The sequence below is a fragment of the Gavia stellata genome, chromosome 22 (genome assembly GCF_030936135.1).
Source record: "Gavia stellata isolate bGavSte3 chromosome 22, bGavSte3.hap2, whole genome shotgun sequence".
NCBI classification, from domain to species: Eukaryota; Metazoa; Chordata; class Aves; order Gaviiformes; family Gaviidae; genus Gavia; species Gavia stellata.
In genome coordinates this window covers 4,126,009-4,146,117 of record NC_082615.1, presented here as the reverse complement: position 1 = coordinate 4,146,117, position 20,109 = coordinate 4,126,009, and the positions used below count along the sequence as shown (strand labels likewise).

The 20,109-nt window shown below is 43.7% G+C and overlaps 1 protein-coding gene across 1 annotated transcript in view; it reads right to left on the bottom strand.

Moving 5' to 3' along the window:
- B3GNTL1 (UDP-GlcNAc:betaGal beta-1,3-N-acetylglucosaminyltransferase like 1) overlaps nt 1-4,048 on the bottom strand; it is a 132,409-nt gene extending 128,361 nt beyond the window's left edge. Inside the window, exon 1 of the mRNA XM_059828050.1 lies at nt 3,998-4,048. Coding sequence (XP_059684033.1) covers nt 3,998-4,048 — 51 coding nt within the window. The remainder of the gene's footprint in view (nt 1-3,997) is intronic.
- Between the last annotated feature and the right edge of the window lie 16,061 nt (nt 4,049-20,109).

Sequence of the window (20,109 nt, the reverse complement as noted above, 5' to 3'; positions counted from 1 at the left end):
TCATTTTTTGAGTTCTACAAGATGGCTTTTGGTAGATCTCCAAGGAAACAAAAGAGACTACTGAATCAAAAAATGCTAACAAAATGTCTCTAACACCACACTAACCTGTTTCTAGTATTCCTGCATTTTTTACAACACTCTTGACTTTTGTCTTCCATTAATATATCTTACTTACCAAATTTTCTTTAAGCTACTACCTAATTGGAGATGTTCACATATGCAGCCTGTACCCTTGGGCTCTAGCCAAGTTTTTAAAAATTATTTTATCTAAAACTTCTATTAAGCACATTAGAAGACGACATATGACATAGTGCCATAGTCTACCATTTCAGTTGCAGGTTTTTCCTATTAGAGCCCCTATTGTTCCAGCCACATACACGCAAAGCATGAAAACTTATCTGAAATATTTTAAAATTGGTTAGAAACCAGAGATGAGGGATTTCTCTGTTCAATTACTCACCACTGTTCTAATTACCCCCCAAAAGCCAACAACCTCTCCAAATTCTTTCAGTATCTCAAAAATGAATACACTCCATTCACAGAATGCAAGTCCTAAGAAATTAGCACAGTAATACACTGGCTGGGTTTGTAAAGGGAGACTCCAAACTCGTACCTGTTAAGATTGCTTATAGATGGGGAACTTAAGGCAAAGAGCCTCAGTAACTTGTAAAAAGCCTCATGGGAGATTTTAAGAAGTTCCTAGAAACAGAACTTAAACTCCTTATCGTGTGGTGTAACCATAAACGCATAGTTTGAAGAAACAGAAGGTTAGTTCCTATTGTGAGCATGTGAGAATCTTAAGAAACAAAATACTAGAAGAATACTAAAATTGAATTATTCAAGATTTAGCGACATGCAAGTACATGTACATTGCGTGAATACATGCAAACGCACACATTAGAAGGCAGATATATTTTATGGACATTGAGGACTGTATTTTTGGTTTTTTACAGAGTGTGATGTATGTACACACAGAGTATGATGTATGGTACAATGATTAACAAATAAGAAACTTAACAACGTTTCACAGCAAAATAAAAATATATACACTTGTCTAAAATGAATGAACATCCTGATTTTTGGCAGGATGCTCAGGTGAAAGGGGCATTTTAAAAGAAGTAGAAGGAAAGCTATCTAAGATTTTAAGCAAAGCAGGTCTTTCGCCTCTGTTTTGGAGACATAAATAAGTAAAATACAGAGAAATAAAAAAATTAAAATGTGAAATTGATTACAAAAAATTACAACATACAGACAAAAAATATTATTTCAGAACTATGCCTCAGCTTAGTCCTTTGAGACTTAAAAAATAAGCAGAAATCTGAGATTCTAAACCAATATATTCAACTTACTCATTATTTTAATATCCTTTATGTCTAGATGGCAATTAAAATACAACCCTATATATTCATACTAATTAATCTAACATTCATTCAGAAAGAAAAGGGTTCTCCAATTCTTCCAATGACAATATAAACTAGCTACAGTTTTGTACATCCAGAAAAATCAATGATTTTCCAAATTTTTTTTCTCATTAACTGAGCAAAAATCTGATTATGCCATCACAAATTAGCTTGATATTGGCTTGAAAACCATAAACTGGAACTTCTTTGCTTCTTTTCAAAATGAACTCCTGTTTTAAGTCAGGACAGCAGTGCAAAATATCAAGATTATGTTAGGACCTCTCTGTTTAGTTTGAACTGAAAACAGAAAAAGCAGTACTTTAATGGCAGCGTGTATACAACAATCCAGAAATACCTGATGGCGCTAAGGTACTCTGAACTCAACATAATAACTCATAATACGTTAGCATGCTTCTAAACACATTACTGTCAGCAAGTTCTACTTCCACAGAACTACCACAACAACAGTGAGCTAGATGCCTGCCAAAATAAGGGACAAAGCTGAATTCCTGATGACACTTCTGTGTAAAACCTGAAAAAATTAACAAAGCCATACAAATAACTGTACACAGCAATGATTAAAGTATCAGAGTACTGCTAACACTGCATACTACAGATTCCTTAGGTTCTACCATTCTTACTCAGTTTACTGGTTTTCTGTGTTTACTTTTTTTTTTTTAAAGCCAGAAAGAAACTAAAAATACCACAGAGCTAAACTTTCATTTTTCCCTAGTTGATTTCTGTATTTGCAGCCTGGCTTAAAAGTTACAGGTGGCACTTGTCCTGAACTGGGTATTTGTAAATTGGCCTTTACTATCGTGTGACTGTACCAGAATACTTCAGTCCCCTTAGTTCATTTAAAGAGGGAAAAACAAGAACCAGGGCACTATTTCACTTACAGGTGCAGATGCCATCATCTCCAGTGACAGAAACACCAACCTTGCTAAGGCAATCTCTAAAAGCAGACATAAGGGAGACCTGGAATACAGTTTTCCCAATGGCTGAAGTCCTTTTACTGTAGTTTATGCCAACTGCTACTTCCCAATCCCAGCACAGATTATATTATTATTCTAGTTCTCTTTCCATATTACCATAATAATGAACTACAGAAATAGGCATAATGCCCTTTCAAAGTAATTCTGAGTCAACACAGGGACATAAATGGCAAACAACTGATGTATTTTTGTCATTACAAGATCAACTGACTGACAACTGAGTCAGAATTATCATTTCATTAGCTGAGACTGATTTATAGCAGAATTCAACAGAGGAGCATTTTCATGACCTGTGGGCCAAGTACAACAGTTAAAATACAGAACTATGAATCAGATCTGAATTCGAGTATTGTGACACCACCTGTTTTTCCCTGAACTTCACATATTCTAGAGTAAGACCTGAAGCAATTTTAGGTATTTTTAGTAATGTAGTTTTGCCATCGCTAAGCTGAAGACAATGATTCTTGGCTTTGCTGCAAAATGAATTTTGATGTATGGCAAAAATAACAGAATGTGAAATGGTTAACAGGTAGTTCAATCCCCTTTCTTCTACAAATGTATTAACCAAAAAGCCTCCCTTCTTCCCTCAGCTAGACCACTAAAAAACAATACATCAATCATAAGATTGAAGTGGAGAAATGTGAGGTTAAAAAAAAAAAAGTGACAGAAACTATGCAACTGGATGTTTTGCAGCAAAGAATTCTCTTATTTCTGGCATTACCACCACCATCCTCTACTGAGAATACATACGATAAACAACTCCAAAAGAAATGTTAATTTCGGTTTCCACACATTTCAGTTCAAGTTGACTTCTACCTGCCTCCATATGCGAATGTGGAAAATAAATTTTAAAAAAATCTTTTTAACACTGCTGAAGATTTTATAGAAGTCAGAAAACTGTTATTTTTAAATGAAGTTTTCATATGAGTCACTATTCCAAAACATTTAGAAACTCATGGCTGTTAGCAGAAACACTAGTTTTGCCGTATCTTGTATATAAGATACTTTAAATAAACGCAGAAAGATTTTCAGGCCACCGGCCTTTAGGATCGGAGACTCTGTTGTTCATCATTTTCACTTGCCCATTGATCTGTATGGTTTTGCTTTTCAGATGTTTGCCTCACTAAATCTAAATTGTTGCCAAACCTTATCAGTTGTGCGTGTATACATTTGTAAAAGAAAAACTCATTTTAAAAAACCCAAACATCGTTACAGGGCGTAACGAAAGAATCAAACACTGGAAGAAAGACTTAAAACTATCTTCTCAAACTCCACCTAACCAAACATGCCCGGCCTGCCATTCTGCACGGCCAACCGGCGCAAGGCCGCAAGCCCCTCCCGAAAAACCCCGCTGCTTCCCTCCGCCGAGCGACCGCAGCACCTACGAACCCTCCAAGGCAAGCACACAGGAGGGAACTCGCCTCGAGGGCCACAGCCGCTCAGGGCTTTACTCTTGCCCCAAACCCGCGTCCCGCTGCCCGCTCAGACCCCCCCGCCCGCCTGCCTGAGCCCGAGCCCGAGCCCGCACTCGACCGCCGCCGCCCGCCTGACACGTACCACCTGGACGCCGCGGCCTCGCCCCGCCGGCGGCCGGGGAGGCACAGGGCGGCGGGCTGCGGCGGGGCTCCCGCCGGCTCTCCCCGCCTCCGCCATGGCCGCCTCCGCCCCTCAGGGAGGAGGGGGGGGGGCCGCTCACCGGCGGGGTGTCCCGCAACGCCCCGGGGGACCCGGGGCTGCCGGCGGGGTGGGGAGGCGGCGGCTGCTTCACGCGTACCGCCGCTGCGTGCTGCCAGCCCCCCCCCCCCCCCCCGCTTTTCTCCTCAGGAACTGCTCCCCCGCGGGGCGCCGCTCACCCCCCTCAGGGCCGAGCGGCCGATCCGCCTCCCCCCGCTCCCGCTTCGTCCCCTCAGGCCTCCCCCCGTGCCGCGCGGCCGGAGCGGCAGCGGGAACCCCCCTCCGCGCGCGGGGAAACCCCGGCGGGAGGAGCAACGATAGATCCGGCGGCTGGAAAGGCCGGAAGCGCCGCCGCTGCGTTGCGCGACTTGTCTAGGAGGGCGGCGAGCAGCGAGGCGCTGAGGGGAGGGAAGGCGGGGAGGTGGCCAGGCTGAGCAGCTTCGCCTCCGGGCAGGAGGGACCCTGGGGGCGAGCCGCGGGCCGTGTCGCTCGCTGTGAAGAGGGCTGCCTGGGGCGGAGGCTGCGCTGTGGCGTTTTACAACGTTTCTCCTGGGTGCGGGATCCCCTCCGGCGCTCCCCCGGCCTGGCTCGGGGCGCGCAGGTCGGGCCGTGGCGGGGCTGGGGGTCCTGTCTGCGGAGGCACTGGTTTGTTAAAGAAATGGTGCCTGCAGTTTCCCACCTGTTCTGGAAATACTTTTTTTACTTGTATCTCTCCAGTCAGCACTGCTCTTGGTCAAGCCTGGTCTGTTCAGTGCCACCGGTGCCTTTTTTATTTTTTAATAACCTTAAAAAAATGGGACAATACTTGGTGGTGGTAATGATATCATTATTGGTCGTTTACTTACTGAAACTATGATTGTGCAACCACTTACTCCCTTGAAAGTATTCCCAACTGAAAGGGATCGCAAGACCCGGCCCTACACAACAACCTATTCAGAATTTTTAAAATTTGCACAAAGCAATCTTTGTTGACCAAAATCCTGAGATTATCCCTTGTTTATCTGAAGAGCCTGTTCAACAGCTAGACAATTCAAGGAGCAAACAGAGCAGAGTTATCTTAAAATGTTTGTTGGCACACAAATCTGAGAACTGAGGAGGTGAGGAAGACAGCCAAGCAGTAATTCACCCTCGGAATCTATTTCAAATTATCTACACAGCTTCTCTCCATCCAGCCTGAGTTTAATCTCTCTGTGAACAGCACTCCTAAATATGATCATTTCTTTTTCTGGCGACAAAGGCTGCTAGCACTTTTACGTTGCCTGCATGCCTTGCTTTATCTAAGAAAGTGTAGCAGAGTATTGCTTTACTCGCGCTGAACCGAACAAAAGTCCTAGTCAGGGACCAGTGCCTCATTATGCGAAGCCGTCTACAAAATGCAGAGCAAACCCCATGCTTCCTTCCCCAAGGAAAATGGAGAACCAATCAAACCCACCAGAAATGTTTTCTAAGTTATATTCTGTAGCTGACCACAGAGGGTAATTAAATACAAACATCTACTTAAAATGTGATTTTCATTTGGGGGGATTTTGGACAGACTTTTAAAGGCCCACAAGCATGCCAAAAAAAAAAAAAAACAACTAACTTCCGCTGCGAGAGTCATTACCTACTGGGTTTTAAAAATCCAGCAGGCATTTCTGCATTCTTGGGCAACTAAATAGTTTTCAAAACATAGTCCATTGTTTCAGGCCTATTCCTTTTTCATGTGGGTCAGAACAGAAAGAGGCCTCCTAATGCTGTCAAGACAAACTCATTGAGAAGCAAGCAAAAATGGTTTGGTCCCAGTTGTACTTTCAATTGCTCTACTTTAAAGGTTTTTCAGAGTGTTGGGGAACAGCACACCAAGCAGTTCTTACAGCTAAAAGCATTACAGAGTCAAAGCCATTTCTCATCATACTAGTTTTTAGTTTTTATTTCTGATAAAACAATCTCTTGTCGATCTTTACTGTGAACCTAAAATCTGCAAATTGTGGCGGCTTTAGCTATCAAATAGAAGTTTTCCTCACCTTGGTGGAAAGACATCTAGAAAGTTATTTTGCTTTCTTTACATTCAGCTCTGTCGTTTCAAAAATGACACAGACTAGTTATAGTATGGATAGCTTAGACCTACTGACCTGTGAGGACAGATCTCAACTGATTTCACTGGGAGCTTAAAAAAAAAAAAAGAAGATAAAAAAGGACTTGTGTAGGGTATCGCTAGGGTTATTTAGGCCAAGTCGTCTTGGGTTTAGTTTCTTTTTGAAAAGGTCAAACTGTAACTTAGGGGGTAAGGGCGTAGCCTTACAAACAAATCTGTTGGTGTTGTGGAGCACGTGGGCAACTTAATTTAGTTATATCTTTATTGGAAAGACAGAATTAGTGAGTATAGAGTTTTCTTCTGATACATTTGTCGCTGAATTTGCAAGCTTCAGTACTGAAATATTTCCAGAGCACGCCATGTTAAAAAGGATCATTCCACAAAGCAGGTAAAATAGTCAGCTTAGAGCTAGTTTTGAAACCACTTCTATTCAAAGAATGCTTTGAGCTTCCAGAAACGCTCAGTTAGTTTCATAAAACATCACAGTAGAGTGGCAAGAAAAGAGGGATGCAATATTTCTCATTATAGTACTATAGGGCAGAATGGGACTTCAGAAGCTCATCTAGCAGTCCTGCGACAGGATCCACTTTGTCATTCCTGACAAATACCTGCTAGCCTGTTCCCAACGGCCTTACTCCGACAATGGAGGCTCCGTAACAGTCTCAGACAATTTATTGCAGTCCTCACTATCTTCACCCTTAAAAGAATTTCTCAATATCTAACCTAGATCTTGCTGTGATTTCAAAGCCCCCTCAAATTTGGCAGGCTAAGGTCTTTCTCTCCTGGCAAGAAGATCCTGACACCCCTCATCTCCCCAGTTTTAGAGCTGTTGGGCCTCAGCCTACAGCCTAACTTTTCCCTTTTATATAGAAGCATCTTGCTATCTCTCTCCCTGCGCAGACTCAAGTCTTCAGCTCCCAAGGTACAGTTCCTCAGTTTAAGTCCTCTGTTAGTAGCAGGAGTTTAAATATTTTCCCTTAGGAAATTATCCTCCTACCTTAGTTGATTTGGCACTTTGACCATGTTTTAGGCCAGATGTGAAAAGTTCTGGGGTGTTTTTGGTTGTTTGGTTTTTTTTTTTTAAATAAAACCTTAGCCCCTATCCTGGTTTTTTGCAAGCCTAGAAAAGATACCCATTCCCTAAGCAAACACACTGAGTCAATACAAATGAGGAGGCCAGTAACCTGCCACAGACAAGACTAGGCTCTCTTATAAAGGACACAGCCCAACATCCCTTAAGCCTGTACCTCTGCCCCAGAGGCTCCCTCAGCCCCCTCCTTAAGGGGTCCTCCCATAGCCCTCCCAGTGCTCTTATCCCCTGCAGCTGTGTGCCTTCTCAGCTGCTTTCTTGCTAATGCCTATGTTAACTCTTTCTTTGCCTGAGAGGGCTTGCAAACTCCATCCCAAATCCGTTATTCCTTATCCACCCCGCACACAGAAACCAAGTCGTTCCCTTCCTCTCCACAGCCACGATTTGTGTATTTGCAAATCGTTGTTACGCTTCCCCCCATCCCGCTCTCTTGTTTAGGTTATGCGCATCTGATTCATCCAGTCCTTCCTCGCTGGTCGTTTAGACCTCCGTTTATTCTCATCTCTCTCTTCTGGTCTCTCTCTGGGCACTTTGCATCTCTGCTGGAGAATGAGACCCAGCGCCAGACCTCGTGTTCCCGCCGGGGCTGTACCAGTGCTGGGCAGAGCAGGATTACTTTCCATGTCTTGCAAGCCATACTCCTGTTTGCACAGCTTAGTGCAGTGTTTGCCTTTTTCACAATGGCTTGACACTGTTGACTCCTAATCAGCTTGTGATCTATTATATCCCCTAGATCTTTTTCTGCGTGAGGGAAACAGTGTTTTAGCAGTTTTATTCCAGTCAGCCACATGAGAATAAAATGACTGAAGTAGTGTGAGTGAGATTATCTGCTTTGTGCTTCATCACCAGAATTGTTTACTGGTTTCCAATTAGTTACATGTGTACACCCTGTTAAGGGAGTTGCACAAGTGTTGCTAATGCCTTCCTTTGGCCTTCAGAGCCTTTATTACTAGTGGGGTCTAGTACCTAAGAGTTATTTGGGCCAATTTCCCTGTGTACTCAAGACTTCAAATGCTCGGCTGAAATTGCAGGGCTAATTGCTACGAAGAAAACATCTTATAATATAGACATACTGAGTTTGAATAACCTCACTGAAAACCGCTGTTGCTCTTTAAAGAACTGTTGTGTGATACATTTCTCTCTTTGAAACATAGCTGTCGTTACAAAGGATGTTGCTGTTGCTTGTTTCTTTTTTTAAAATGAGTCAATCTGCAGAAGCCAGTGGTTGTTTTTGCGAGTTGGCAAATGTCACAAATATTCTGTTAACAGGAGTACTTGACTTAAATACCTTTGTGGGTAAACTAGAAGGATCCCATTCATTTCAGTACCACTCCACACCTCCAAACATACACTTTTCTTGACCACCACCAGTCATCCCACTCCCTGTGCACTTCATTTCATGTCCTCTCATCAGTCTGCTGGGCCACGCCGCAATTTTGTGCAGCTTTTCCCTGTTCTGCTTGAGCCATTCTCTTAGCTGCTGTGGTTCAGGCCTTTGAGCACACCTTTGTTTAGTGTGTTTTTATGGATTAAGAGTGCAGGAGATAAGGCAAGGCAGAGGCACAGTTCTTCCACAGAATTGAAGACGATCAGTGCAGGTTTTTCTTTGCCTAAGGCTTCAATAATTGAGCGATCTTCTGCAAAGTTAGACTTTTATTTGGCAACCTTTTCTGAAAGGAATGTTTCTGTATAATGCTATATTTATAAAATACAGTAAGAGAAACATCTTTACTTTTTATCTGTTGAAATCTGCTGGAGAATCCACTGATAGGCAACTGATTACGGTCTGACCACCTCAGTTAATACAGTTTGGTTTTGTTATTAAGTAACCAATCTGAAACTCGGTAAAGTAATAATGGTATTTTCCTTACTTACCCCAAAAGCTTTATAAGTAAGTTATTTAGGGGAAAAAAAGTCTTATTTACAAAAGATAGCAAGATTCAGATAACGGAAATAGATAGAAGTTAGCCTTGAAATCCCATTTTCCTAATCTTGACAAGTTCCTGTGCGCCACGAGTGATAACCCTTGAGAATCAAAGCTTCTACTTGAAGAAGAATAAACCTTTAGAAAGTTCAGTTTAAGTTCTTTGTTTTTCAAAACGATACCTCTTTTTGATCTTCTTGATGACTGAAGTGTTAAGCACTTATGAAATAAAGTTATGCTAGAGAGCTGAGGAAAGTAGGTGGAACTGTGTATTTCCCAAAGATTCACTGGTAAATTCATACTGTCCACAGTCAGAATTTTGCTGAACTTCAGTACCTTTGGGAGCTTAAACTTCTTTGTATATAAGTACAGGAAGCATCTGACATTTTAAGATGGGAAAGTGCTTAAAGGAATAAATCATATCCCTACAAAGGAATGTATACATAACAGGAACTAGGATGTGTATAATATACAGAGATCCACAAGACAATGTATTGGATGCACATCTTTATATGACATACAGACAGGAAGGGAAATGAGCAGCTTTTTGAATTATGAATTAGCCAAAGGCCTCTGAAGAAAAGATTACAGGAATTGTATAGCTCTAGAGAATACAGCAACATTAACTTTATACATCTTCATTGAAAATAGAATTCAATAGGTTCTTTAAATCTTTATACTACCCTATAAAAGACATCTTATTATATCATATCGTATTGTATCTTTCTATATCATTCTTAAAACACTTATCTACTCTGAAAAGTGGGTCTTCAAGTACAGTTTATTGTGACTAATTCCATTTCAGTTTTGTTTAATTTTCAAGCAGATAATGTTTTTTCATTTTGCAGTTCTTCAGACTCACCCTGGGTTATGAAATTCAAAGTTCTTTCACGTTCATGCATCTTCAGTAAAACAGATTTTACAACTTGACTTAAGTTAATAATACTGCTGATAATACAAAGGCTAGTATAGTGAGCAGCTTACTCCCTTACAGCTGTATTGGCTGTGTGTTGTAAAAGAGTAGTAAAGATGTAATTCCTGTCAGAAAAATGACCAGATGTGAGCAGAACAGAGACAGGAAACTGTGCTCTTTCAATGAAAAGCTGTTACTCCATTTTTATGTACTTTCTTTTCTGAATGTAACCGGTCTCAAGGCCAGGAAGGCCTTTGAACAGCCTGACAAATGTGCTGCTAACCTGGGGACCTCCAGCTCTATGAGGAAACAAGCCAACAAGCTGCGCAAATGGTATCTGTGATGGCTTGTTACTATCTTATCCCACAGTGCATGTGGCTCCTGGGCTGTGTGAGGGATGGAGGCACAGCCCCAGCGTGAGATCATCCGTCAAGTCCAGACTCATGATAGGGACGTCGTCATGTCGGGCCACTGAGCCCAACTGGAGCAAGTGGGGGCTGCTGTGGGGAGTAGGAGGTGATGACACCCTCAGGCTCTCGGGACTGCACAGCGCCGCTGCTTTTCCCTGGGTTCAGGGGAGCTGAGAAGAAGCCGTGGCCTCATGCAGCATTAGGGACTGTGGGGGCTGCCAGCAACGGGGCATGTGAGAGGGAAAGGAAGGTCTGGAGCCCTTTAGACCTCAGCAAATCTGTTTGTGTAATGATCCTTTCAAAGGACATTATCAATTCACAATAACTTTGTGTGAATAAGCTGACAATTGTGTCGGGTATATTTTGTTTAGGTAAGGTTATGACATCTTCTGTGACATAACACTACAGATAGAATTTGGCTATCAAACTGTTTTAGAAGTAGGTCTATGGAGACTACATTGTTGTGCTAGCAGGATATAAGAGATGACAGTAAATTATTTCATTGTGTAGAGGCTCCCTGGTAACATCATCCTGATGCCATTAGAGCCTGCAATAAACCACCATACACAAAAGACTCTGCTTCTCCCTCCCTGTGGCAAAATCCTTACTCGTCTGCTTCTGCTGAATACTCTTATTCTTTCCATAATCAACACAGCTACTTAACTTCTATCTAAACTTTCCCTTCCCAAATAAGGTACTCCTCTTTTTCTCCTGCAAGAGAGAGAGAGAGATTTAATTTCACCATCTGGGAAGCCAAGATCCTCATTTTGACTTCAAGTGAAATCAACTAAAAATAGCATTTTGCTAACATTGCTTCTTGTGCTATGTCCAATGTGCATACTGAGACAGAGTTCAAGGATCTATAGGTGTCCAACTCCATTGATAGCATTGGCCTAGAAGCAGATCCTGCAGGTATTTAAATACTGGTGTATCTGTGTATGCATATGAGAAGTTTAATTTTGTTTTAAAACCTCCAACTGTATAAAGTTGTAATTTGTTAGTGTTCTGATCTTGGGTTCTCAGATTATTTATGCACCCAACAACCCATTTGCCAGTTGTGGTTATTATACATGTAAACTTGAACTTTGACATTTCATACTGTTGCAGAACCTTGGTATGTGCATTGCTTTATCTTCCCACCATCCCTGCAGTTGCTCTTCATTATTGTCAGTGCTTATTAGTTAGAAAACTACATTCCATTTTGTTTGGGCCAATTAATTGGTCAGAGAAAGCAGCCCTTCTAGGATCCCTGCTAACTGTGTATCACCAGCCATCATCTACAGATTCGTTAAAGAAACCTGAGCTCTGCTGCATTTTTCAAATAAGCAAATTCTTGCTTCTTGGTTGACCAACTTGCAAAAACTCTTCCGTATTGGGTATTCCACTCTCTTACGACAATTAAAGTGGAAAAGACATTGTGTAGCCAGTTAAATGAGAGCTGTTGTATGAATTATTGTCGTAATTACTTTATATGCATTTTCACGTGTTTAGGATGCTGCCTTCCTAAATACCAGGGAAGAAGAATACCAGCAGAGGAAACAGTCCTTGTGCTGCTTCAATATTGTGACTTGCAGCCTGTCTGAAAGCATAACAAAGACTTGATTGTACAAGTGCCCAGCTGATCCAACAAGCAATGAATAAGTGAGCAATGGTCAACAGTGAAGGAGTGGATATCACAGAGGGCAATTCAGAAAGGTTATAGTGCTGTGAAGTGAGGGAGGCGTGAAATGAAATAGAACTAGAGATACAAAGATAATCAACCATTTGGGTTAGTTTTACTTTTCTTTTTTCCTTGAAATGGTCCATCCTTTTTGGATAAAACAGGAAAAAGAAGATGACTCTAAACTGGTAAGAGATAAATCTTCCAGTATGGAAGAAAGTAATCTCATTCTTTCAGTCTAAAAGAAGGATGATTTAAAAACAACACTTGATCTACATGATGAATGAGATCTCCAGAATTCTGCTTAGCAGACTTGTTAGCTAGCATGAGATAGGTCACTGTTAGGGGAAAGAAGTACAGACTGACAGATTTTTGTTTCTGTTCAAGCGTTTGGGTCCACGTAAGGCCCAACCCAGTCTTGTCAGCATGAGACTTAGGAAGAGAAGAATGAGAAAGTTTGATATGTAACAAGAGACCTCTTCCAGCTCTTCATGGGAGCACAAATATCTAGTGAAATCAACAGCAGGAAGGATTCCCTTTCCTTCAAAGTCTTACACTAGTCTTTTTTACCCTTGAATGGATTTGACTGGATTTTCAGCCAGAATCCTGTCTGAGAAAGCAGAAGATATATAGACATATATATTACCAAGATAGCAAAGTTCGGATTTGATACTTATGTACTGCTTCAAGGACTTCTCCCAAAAGCATTAAAAAAAAAGAGAGTTTGGGTGAGCACAGCATCTTCTAAAAATACTAAAATTTATTCTGGCTTCATGGTGTTTTTGAGTAAAGATACTTTCTAGTCATTACTTTTCAGTTCTCATGAGCAGCTTGTCACTGTCCTTGGGACATTTCAAATTAAGCTCTTTTAGCCTCAACAAGGCCTGTTACCATCCCTTCGAGCTTTGATATTGTTTTGTCTTTGCCACTGCTCTCATAATAAATTGGCAGACCACCATGTATTTGTGTCAACTGATTTTCAGAGTTCCTCATCAACTAAATTCAGCATCATAATATAGAGAAATTACTTTCAGAAGGTCATGCCAGGAACTGAGTGGAGACTTTGACAGAGAACCTAACTTGCCTCTTCCTCAGTCCACTGCTCAATCAGTGGAGCATTTCTGTGGTCAGATTTGTAGGCACCTAAATGAGAGTGTAATCTGACCTAATAAAGCCACAATAGCCCAAACATGCTTTGAACTTAAAAAAAAAAAAAAAAAAAAAAAAAATCAGAATCTCTTTCAGTATTGTTTGTCATCTGGAAACTTGGCAAAATAGAAAGATTCTCATCTCAGCTTCAGGTCTCTTTGGAGCAGTTTTCTTGCTGCTGAGCTGGGTGGTGCTAAAAAGGACACGGGGATGCAGGGCCCTTCACCCCTTCTCTCAGATACATCTGCCCTGCAAACACTGCCACAAAGCAGCACAAAGGACCCTGCTTTGTGGAGCAGCACAGATCTGATTTCATGATCTGATCCATTGTTTTTCCTTAAGCAAATATGTAATAATGTCGGAATTTATGGATTAGTTAGACAATCCCTGATCTGCTTTCATCAGAATCAGTGCTATTCCTCCCAGAATGTCACTGATAGGAGCACTGTGCAGACAGCTTGGGTATGTACCGAGAGCTCTTTTCGTTTTTTCTCTGTTAATGCTGCAATATTTGCTAAGACATCACCATTTAGTGAGGGAGTTTAAGAAGAAATGAAAATCCGTGTGCTGCTAATAAACACTGGGCAGATCTCGCTGCCCTTTTTCTAGTAAAACTGCCATTTTATTTGGGGGGGGGGGGGAAGTTTGTCATCTAAAAACTACCCCATGGGCCAAATCTGGCTCACAGAAGCTTGTCAGCCTTGCTCTAAAAAATCACTGTCATCAGATCTGAGGTTGATCGGGCCTCTGAAAAGACCTGCTGTTGAAAATTAAGTGTGAAATTTGCAAATGATTAAGTTGAATTATTTACCTTGTTAGTTCATCATGTCTGCAAAAATATTCCCTTCCCTTCTAGTAACCTAGCAACGAATACACACCGCACAATTATTTTTCACAATTTGCAGGAGAGTTGCATTAAAATGCATGTCAGTGTCTTTATTTCATGACAGGCATGTAGCAAACAACACTGCAAATGTTTGTTTATCCTGGCAAGGGCTGGATTTGCTTAGTGTAACTTGCATTAGTTTTGTCTAAGTTCTGAAGCAGAAAGGAAAATCTCTTCTTGTTTTCAGACCAGCATTACAAATATTCTCTCTAGCTGTGTTTTTATTATGAGAAGTGACTACTAATGGATTCGGACCTGTGTCCTCTTCTAGCAGATTCTCTCACCATGTACTGGAAACTTCCGAAGACGTTTGAAGAACTACTGATTGCACAGGCTGAGTCTACAGGTTGCAGAGTGTACGTACGCAGGCTGGAGGAACTGGAGAAAATGAAAAACTAAGCCAGCCAAGAGGATATGCATCAAGATAAATATCAGCTTCACCAGTGGCATAAATTACGTTTTCTAAAACAGGAAATTAATGTTCATTAGATGGTAGAAATAAACAACTGGTCCTCTTGAAAAGTCCTCAGATTAAATGCTGGGTTTCTGAGTACTTTTTGGCAGACAATTTAAATACCTACGTTATTGTGAAATGAAAAGAAAACACTGGTTCTTGTGGATGAAATGCACAGGACTATCCCCAAAACAACAATATGCGGAGGCCTCTTTAGAGGTTTTTGGTTTTGACTGCAGCTTTATCCGGTCTCAGGCATGCAAGCATGAGTTAATGCCTGCAACCCAGAGGAGTCTCTAGGCTTAGGCACTAAATCCTCTGCCTGGGTCCCCAGGTCCTGAGACAGCTTTGCTGTGTGGGATGGCAAATGATCTGTGTTTCTTAGCCATCTTTTGTGCTTTGTGTTACCTTTTTGATCCTCTCAATAGGCTGCTTGTGTCCAGACATCATTCCCTTCATTGCTTTTCAGTTTGATGTGCAAAGAGTAAAATTCCTGTCTGCATGGGCTGGGTTGCTTAACAGTTTAAGGTGTTTGGAGGGGGGGAAACGGTGAGAGAAAAGCACAGAAACCATTGCTACTGCGATGCTGTGGCCCTTGGCCTGATGAAAACCAAGCTGCGTGGTTTGGGAAAATGGACCTTGGTATCCTAAAGCTATGGTTTTAGCACTACCACAGGGCATAGATTTAATCCTTACTCCACCGTAGACTCCTTGGACAAGATTACGGCTCACTCAGCCTCCCCAATCTGCAGGTATTTTAGCTAGCTGAGGTGCTTAAACTAAGAATGGTGTAGCCAGGAGAGTCATCTCCCTCTGCAGTCAGCATGGAGAGGCAGGCACTTGCAGAAGGTGATCCAGCTCTTACCTGGGCTGAGTTACCTCGTCTTGGAGAGGGGCTTTGCTCCCCATTGCCTTTGCGGGACACAGGGGAGGAGAGCACGCCCAGCTTCTCTGCTTAAAGGCCTGTGTTAGTCCCGTGTCTTACCCTGCTCCATACCTGTGAGCTGGAAATGAAGACCATGAGGAGAGAGGGACATTTATTTGCCAGCGACTGGAAGTGTAGAAATTTAGAAAATAAAATACACACGTTGGCCAAACTACTGATTTGCCTTCAACGTCGAAGTATTCATGGTAAATGAACTTGGCTGCCTGCAGAGGTAGCATCCCTGTTGTCACATTCCCTCGTGCAGTGAGAGCCAATAGCCATAACTTCAGGTACACCTCCCGGTTTGGCCAGACCACAAGTCTGGGCATCTCCACTTTTTCATTTATTTATTTAGGTGTTATGTTTTGTAATTAACTTGCCCAAATAATGATTTTTTTTTTTCCCCCAGAGTTTTTCTATTTATCAGACAATTAAGATTCTGAAAATTCCTAAGTCTCACTTTTGTGCCTACAGCAAAATCCATTGATTTGGGTGGGAGCTGCTTGGGATCCTAATGCAAACATCCAGAGGCGGAAGCCCAATTGTGCTTGCAGCGGGAGCTGCCAGTTCAGTGGGGAGCTGTTTGTTTCCGAGAGCTGCCCGGGTGTCCAAGCGGAGAGGGGCAGCTTTGCTCCCAGCGCTCCCCCCGCCCCTTTCAACACTTCTGCAACGCTGCCTCGCTCTTTAAAATGCATTCTCTGCATTGACACTGTTCCGTCAGAAATCCTGCTGTCCTACCGCTTGATTTCAGGTATGCAGTCAACGCAAGATTCTTCTAGGAAAGATTTGCATATTTTTCTTTAAATCTGTGTCATTTTCTGTTACATTCCAAAGGCCAAAACCTTTCCATTTAAAAGAAGAAAAGCAAGCCGTGAGTAGTAGCGATTTAGGAGTAACAGGAACTATTCTCAGATATTAGTGCTAACAGAAGTAAGCAGGAATAAGCAGAAAGATGCACTTATGGATGAGTGTTATTTTCATTACTAATTTTAATTTCATGTGAGCAAGTAACACGGTCCCCCCGCACCACACACAATTTCCCACTGTCAGTTCAGCAGCTGAACCTCTCCCTGTTTTGTTATTCTGCTTACTCCTGTCTCTCTGCTGGATTTACCTTACAAATTCTATTTATTTCATACTGCTCCCGTATTAATTTTCTATTGTCCTCTCAGTGGCTTGTTTGAATTCTTACACCACTCTCTTCTCCCTCCTGCTTTGCCATGCATGCCGTTTAGCTATGGCTTTGCCTTTCCAGAAAATACCCTGCTTCTCCTCCTTCCCCCTCCTCCTTTAAAGTTTCAGATTTCCCTTCCTGGCAGCCAGCGAGGGGCTGCGCACCATGCACTAGCTGTTGGGTCTGCTCTGTAACCACAGGACCTGATTCACCTCCTGCAAGCTGAGCAGCGTGAAAATAAATCAGCTGAGAGGGAGCTGGTTGGGAGTTGCAAAACACGGGGACACATGGCGAAACCAACACATGGGCTGGGTAGTGACCGGCAAGGCTTCTCCAGGAGTTTGCAGTTCTCCTATATATATTCCCTTTGGGACAGCAATGCTGAGTGAGACCTTTCAACAGATTAGCTCTGCCACACTAAACCAGCTTTCCATGTTCAGCTGAGATGTGCTTAACCCAAAATCCTGCATCTGGAAGTGCCCTTATTATGCCTTCCGGCTGGGTCCCAACTTGGCAGGAGAGTTTTGTCCCTAATACATAGGGTCTAAACGCAGCCATGCTTTGAAGAAAATGTAAATCCAGACCTGAGCTTGAGCCCATCTCTAATCACCGCTTGATTTTGTTTTCTCCAAATCTGCACATTTGGGTACTGAAGCAGATGAGTCATCTCTCCTTCAACAGGTTCTCCTCCCGCAGCCGCCTGTTCTCCGAGTCCCTGAAAGTCACCGCTGTTTGTGCCTGGGTTTGTAGCCCTGACAAGGAAATATTTAAAGTGAATTTAGAAGCTAGTGACTGTGTAGATCTTCATCTTTGAGTTGCTCCTTGAGCAAGGCAATGGAGCTTTATTGGGGTTCAAGTGGTTGAGTGCACGAAGCTCTTTCCAGAACCTGTATCTCCAGTCCTGCCACATTAGGCCAGTGCAGTAACGTAGTGGCTTCTGTTTTCAGAGTAGTGGGAAGCCTTCGCTGCAGAGGATTTATGTTTCCTTTCGACATTATACAATATTTTCCTCCCGGATTTCAGTGAAGTTTTGCTCTTTCTGAATTGTAAATGCAAAAAAAATTACTGTTCAGAATGTTCTCTCTTGAAAAGATGTTTGCTTTTCACAGCTCAAACAGAAAACAGCTCAGTGCATCCAAAAGCTGCCTCACCCTTTGAGCCTGTTCCCAGATCTCAGCCAAGAGCACTACTATGGAATAGCTGTGAGTAGCCGGAAGAGCATTGTGGGGATTGAGATGCAAATGAGCAAACCCAACAGCCCCCTTCGCTGCAGAGGTTCCCTATCTCCTTCTGCCCCTCACTTTGGAACTGGGGGAGGCTTAACCTGGGCATGGCTCCGCAGCCAGAACCGCTGCCCCTGCAGCCGCAGCCCTGGCCTTGGCTCCGTTGTAGGACTCATCGGCTTGGGGCGGATGAAGAACTGTACCAGCAGCAGGAAGGCATGGAGGGCAGGAGCGGCTTTCAAAGCCCCCACGTTGCCGGTGCTTTTCTAGGTTCCCAGAACTAAGTGCCGCTGTCTTTTCTGAGTTAAAAGGGGGAGAATGAAAAGCAGAGGTGGTAGCCGCTGCAAAACAGCACACGCTGTTCCCTATCTTAAAAGTTCCCAGTTTTCAGGCACTTTCAAAAGTTCCAAAGTGTAACGTGAGCAGCTGCCTGGGCACTTGTTTGTTTTATCAAATGCAAAGAGTTAGAATATTGCAAAGGAAATCAGATACAGTGCGTTGGGGGGCATGCAGAGGGTTGCACATACAAACACGCCGAGGCATAAAGCAATACGGTGTTTTCTCAGTATGCTTTTCTTTCCACTATGAGGGAAGGAAGCAAAACATTCTAACAAAACCTCCTTCTGAAGAAATAATCAAGGCAGTGAGCTCTAAAGCCCGTGTCACTGCACATGACCAGGAGAATAAGGCATTTTGCATTATTGCATGTGTCATCACTTTGCTCAGTGTTGTCCCTGCATGCTAATTACATGTTTACATGCATTGCATCATTTGACATAATTACTGTAATTATGTTAATACTTCATAATCAACAGAACAGTACCTGTAATTTACCAAACAAAAACGACATGAAAAGCTAAACCCACAAATGGAAGGGGATACACTGTGAAGGATTTAATCCTCGGTGCAGAGGCAGGCGGGAAGCACTCGGAACTGGAATATCCTGGTTTAGGCATCGGATCCTCCCAGACAGCAGCGGGGCACTTCGCAAGGTGTTTTAAAAGGTACCAAGGAGGGTAACGCACCAAACTGGGAACAGGGTGTAAATGTTTAATACTCATCCATGAACTCTCACCTAGAAAAATCTGTGCAGTGCCCTTAACAAAGCTGCGTGACAGACACTTGAAAGAACAACAGGAGACTAAGAAAGTCAGTGATCTGGAAATATTTTAACCCCTCTCCTATCTGTGGATATACAATCTCAATCTCGACCCCCTTGTTGCTTTTTTGAAGGAAGTATGTGGCGCTTGGCGTATGGGAGCACAGCCTGTGTGCAGCCGGATCCCCCCCTAATCTTTCTTTCCTTTTTTTTTTTTCCCCATTTATCTTGGCCCAGGTAGTTTGGGTTTTGGGCTGATTCACCCCCTGCGCTTCCCTCACATCCTGGAAGGCATTTCTTTGCCTCTGGTTTCTCACTGAAGGGTCTCTGCCACTAAGGGTTGAGTATCCGAAGTCGACTACGGGATAAACAGCGACATTAAACCAGACGAGCAGTTATCCAGAGTGGTCAATTAAGTGCTGGAGAGTTTTACAAATAGGATCGAGTCCCAAGCGCTTCCTGGTAAGTGGAGACACAAGAAGGTTCAAAGTCATCAGCCTCCCTCCACCAGGAGCCGTGCCCAGCGGGAGCTGACCCCGCCGCAGCGAGGAGCGCGCCCGGGCCCGGCGGCAGCTCACTGCTGGCACCCGGGGCTCCCCCAGCGCCGGAGGAGCGGCCGCTGACTTTCCCGGCCCCTTCGCTCCCACCGGGCTCGCTGGGCATCCCCGCTGCCCTGCGCACCCCCGGCAGGCGCGGGGACAGCCCGAGGCCGGGGACCAGGCAGGGCAGCGGGGCTCACGCCCCAGGCCAGGGCACCGGCAAGGGGCCGGGGAGGCGGCGGCGTCCCGCAGCGGCCGGGCCGGGCCGGGCCGTGCCCGCGGGGCAGCCGCGGTTCCCGATCCGGCGCCGCGTTTTGCTCGCGCAGCAAGTGCCGGCCCCCCCGGAGGAGGGAGGGAAGGGGGGAAGGAGGAGCCGGCTCTTTGCGGGCGGCTCGGGGAGGCAGGGCCGCTCCCCGCCCCTCAGCTGGGAGCCCGCAGCGAGCTGGTGCAAACTTCAGAGCCAGAGCCGGAGCGGCGCAGCGCGGAGCCGGGCATGGGGTAGCCGCTCCGCCCTGCTGCG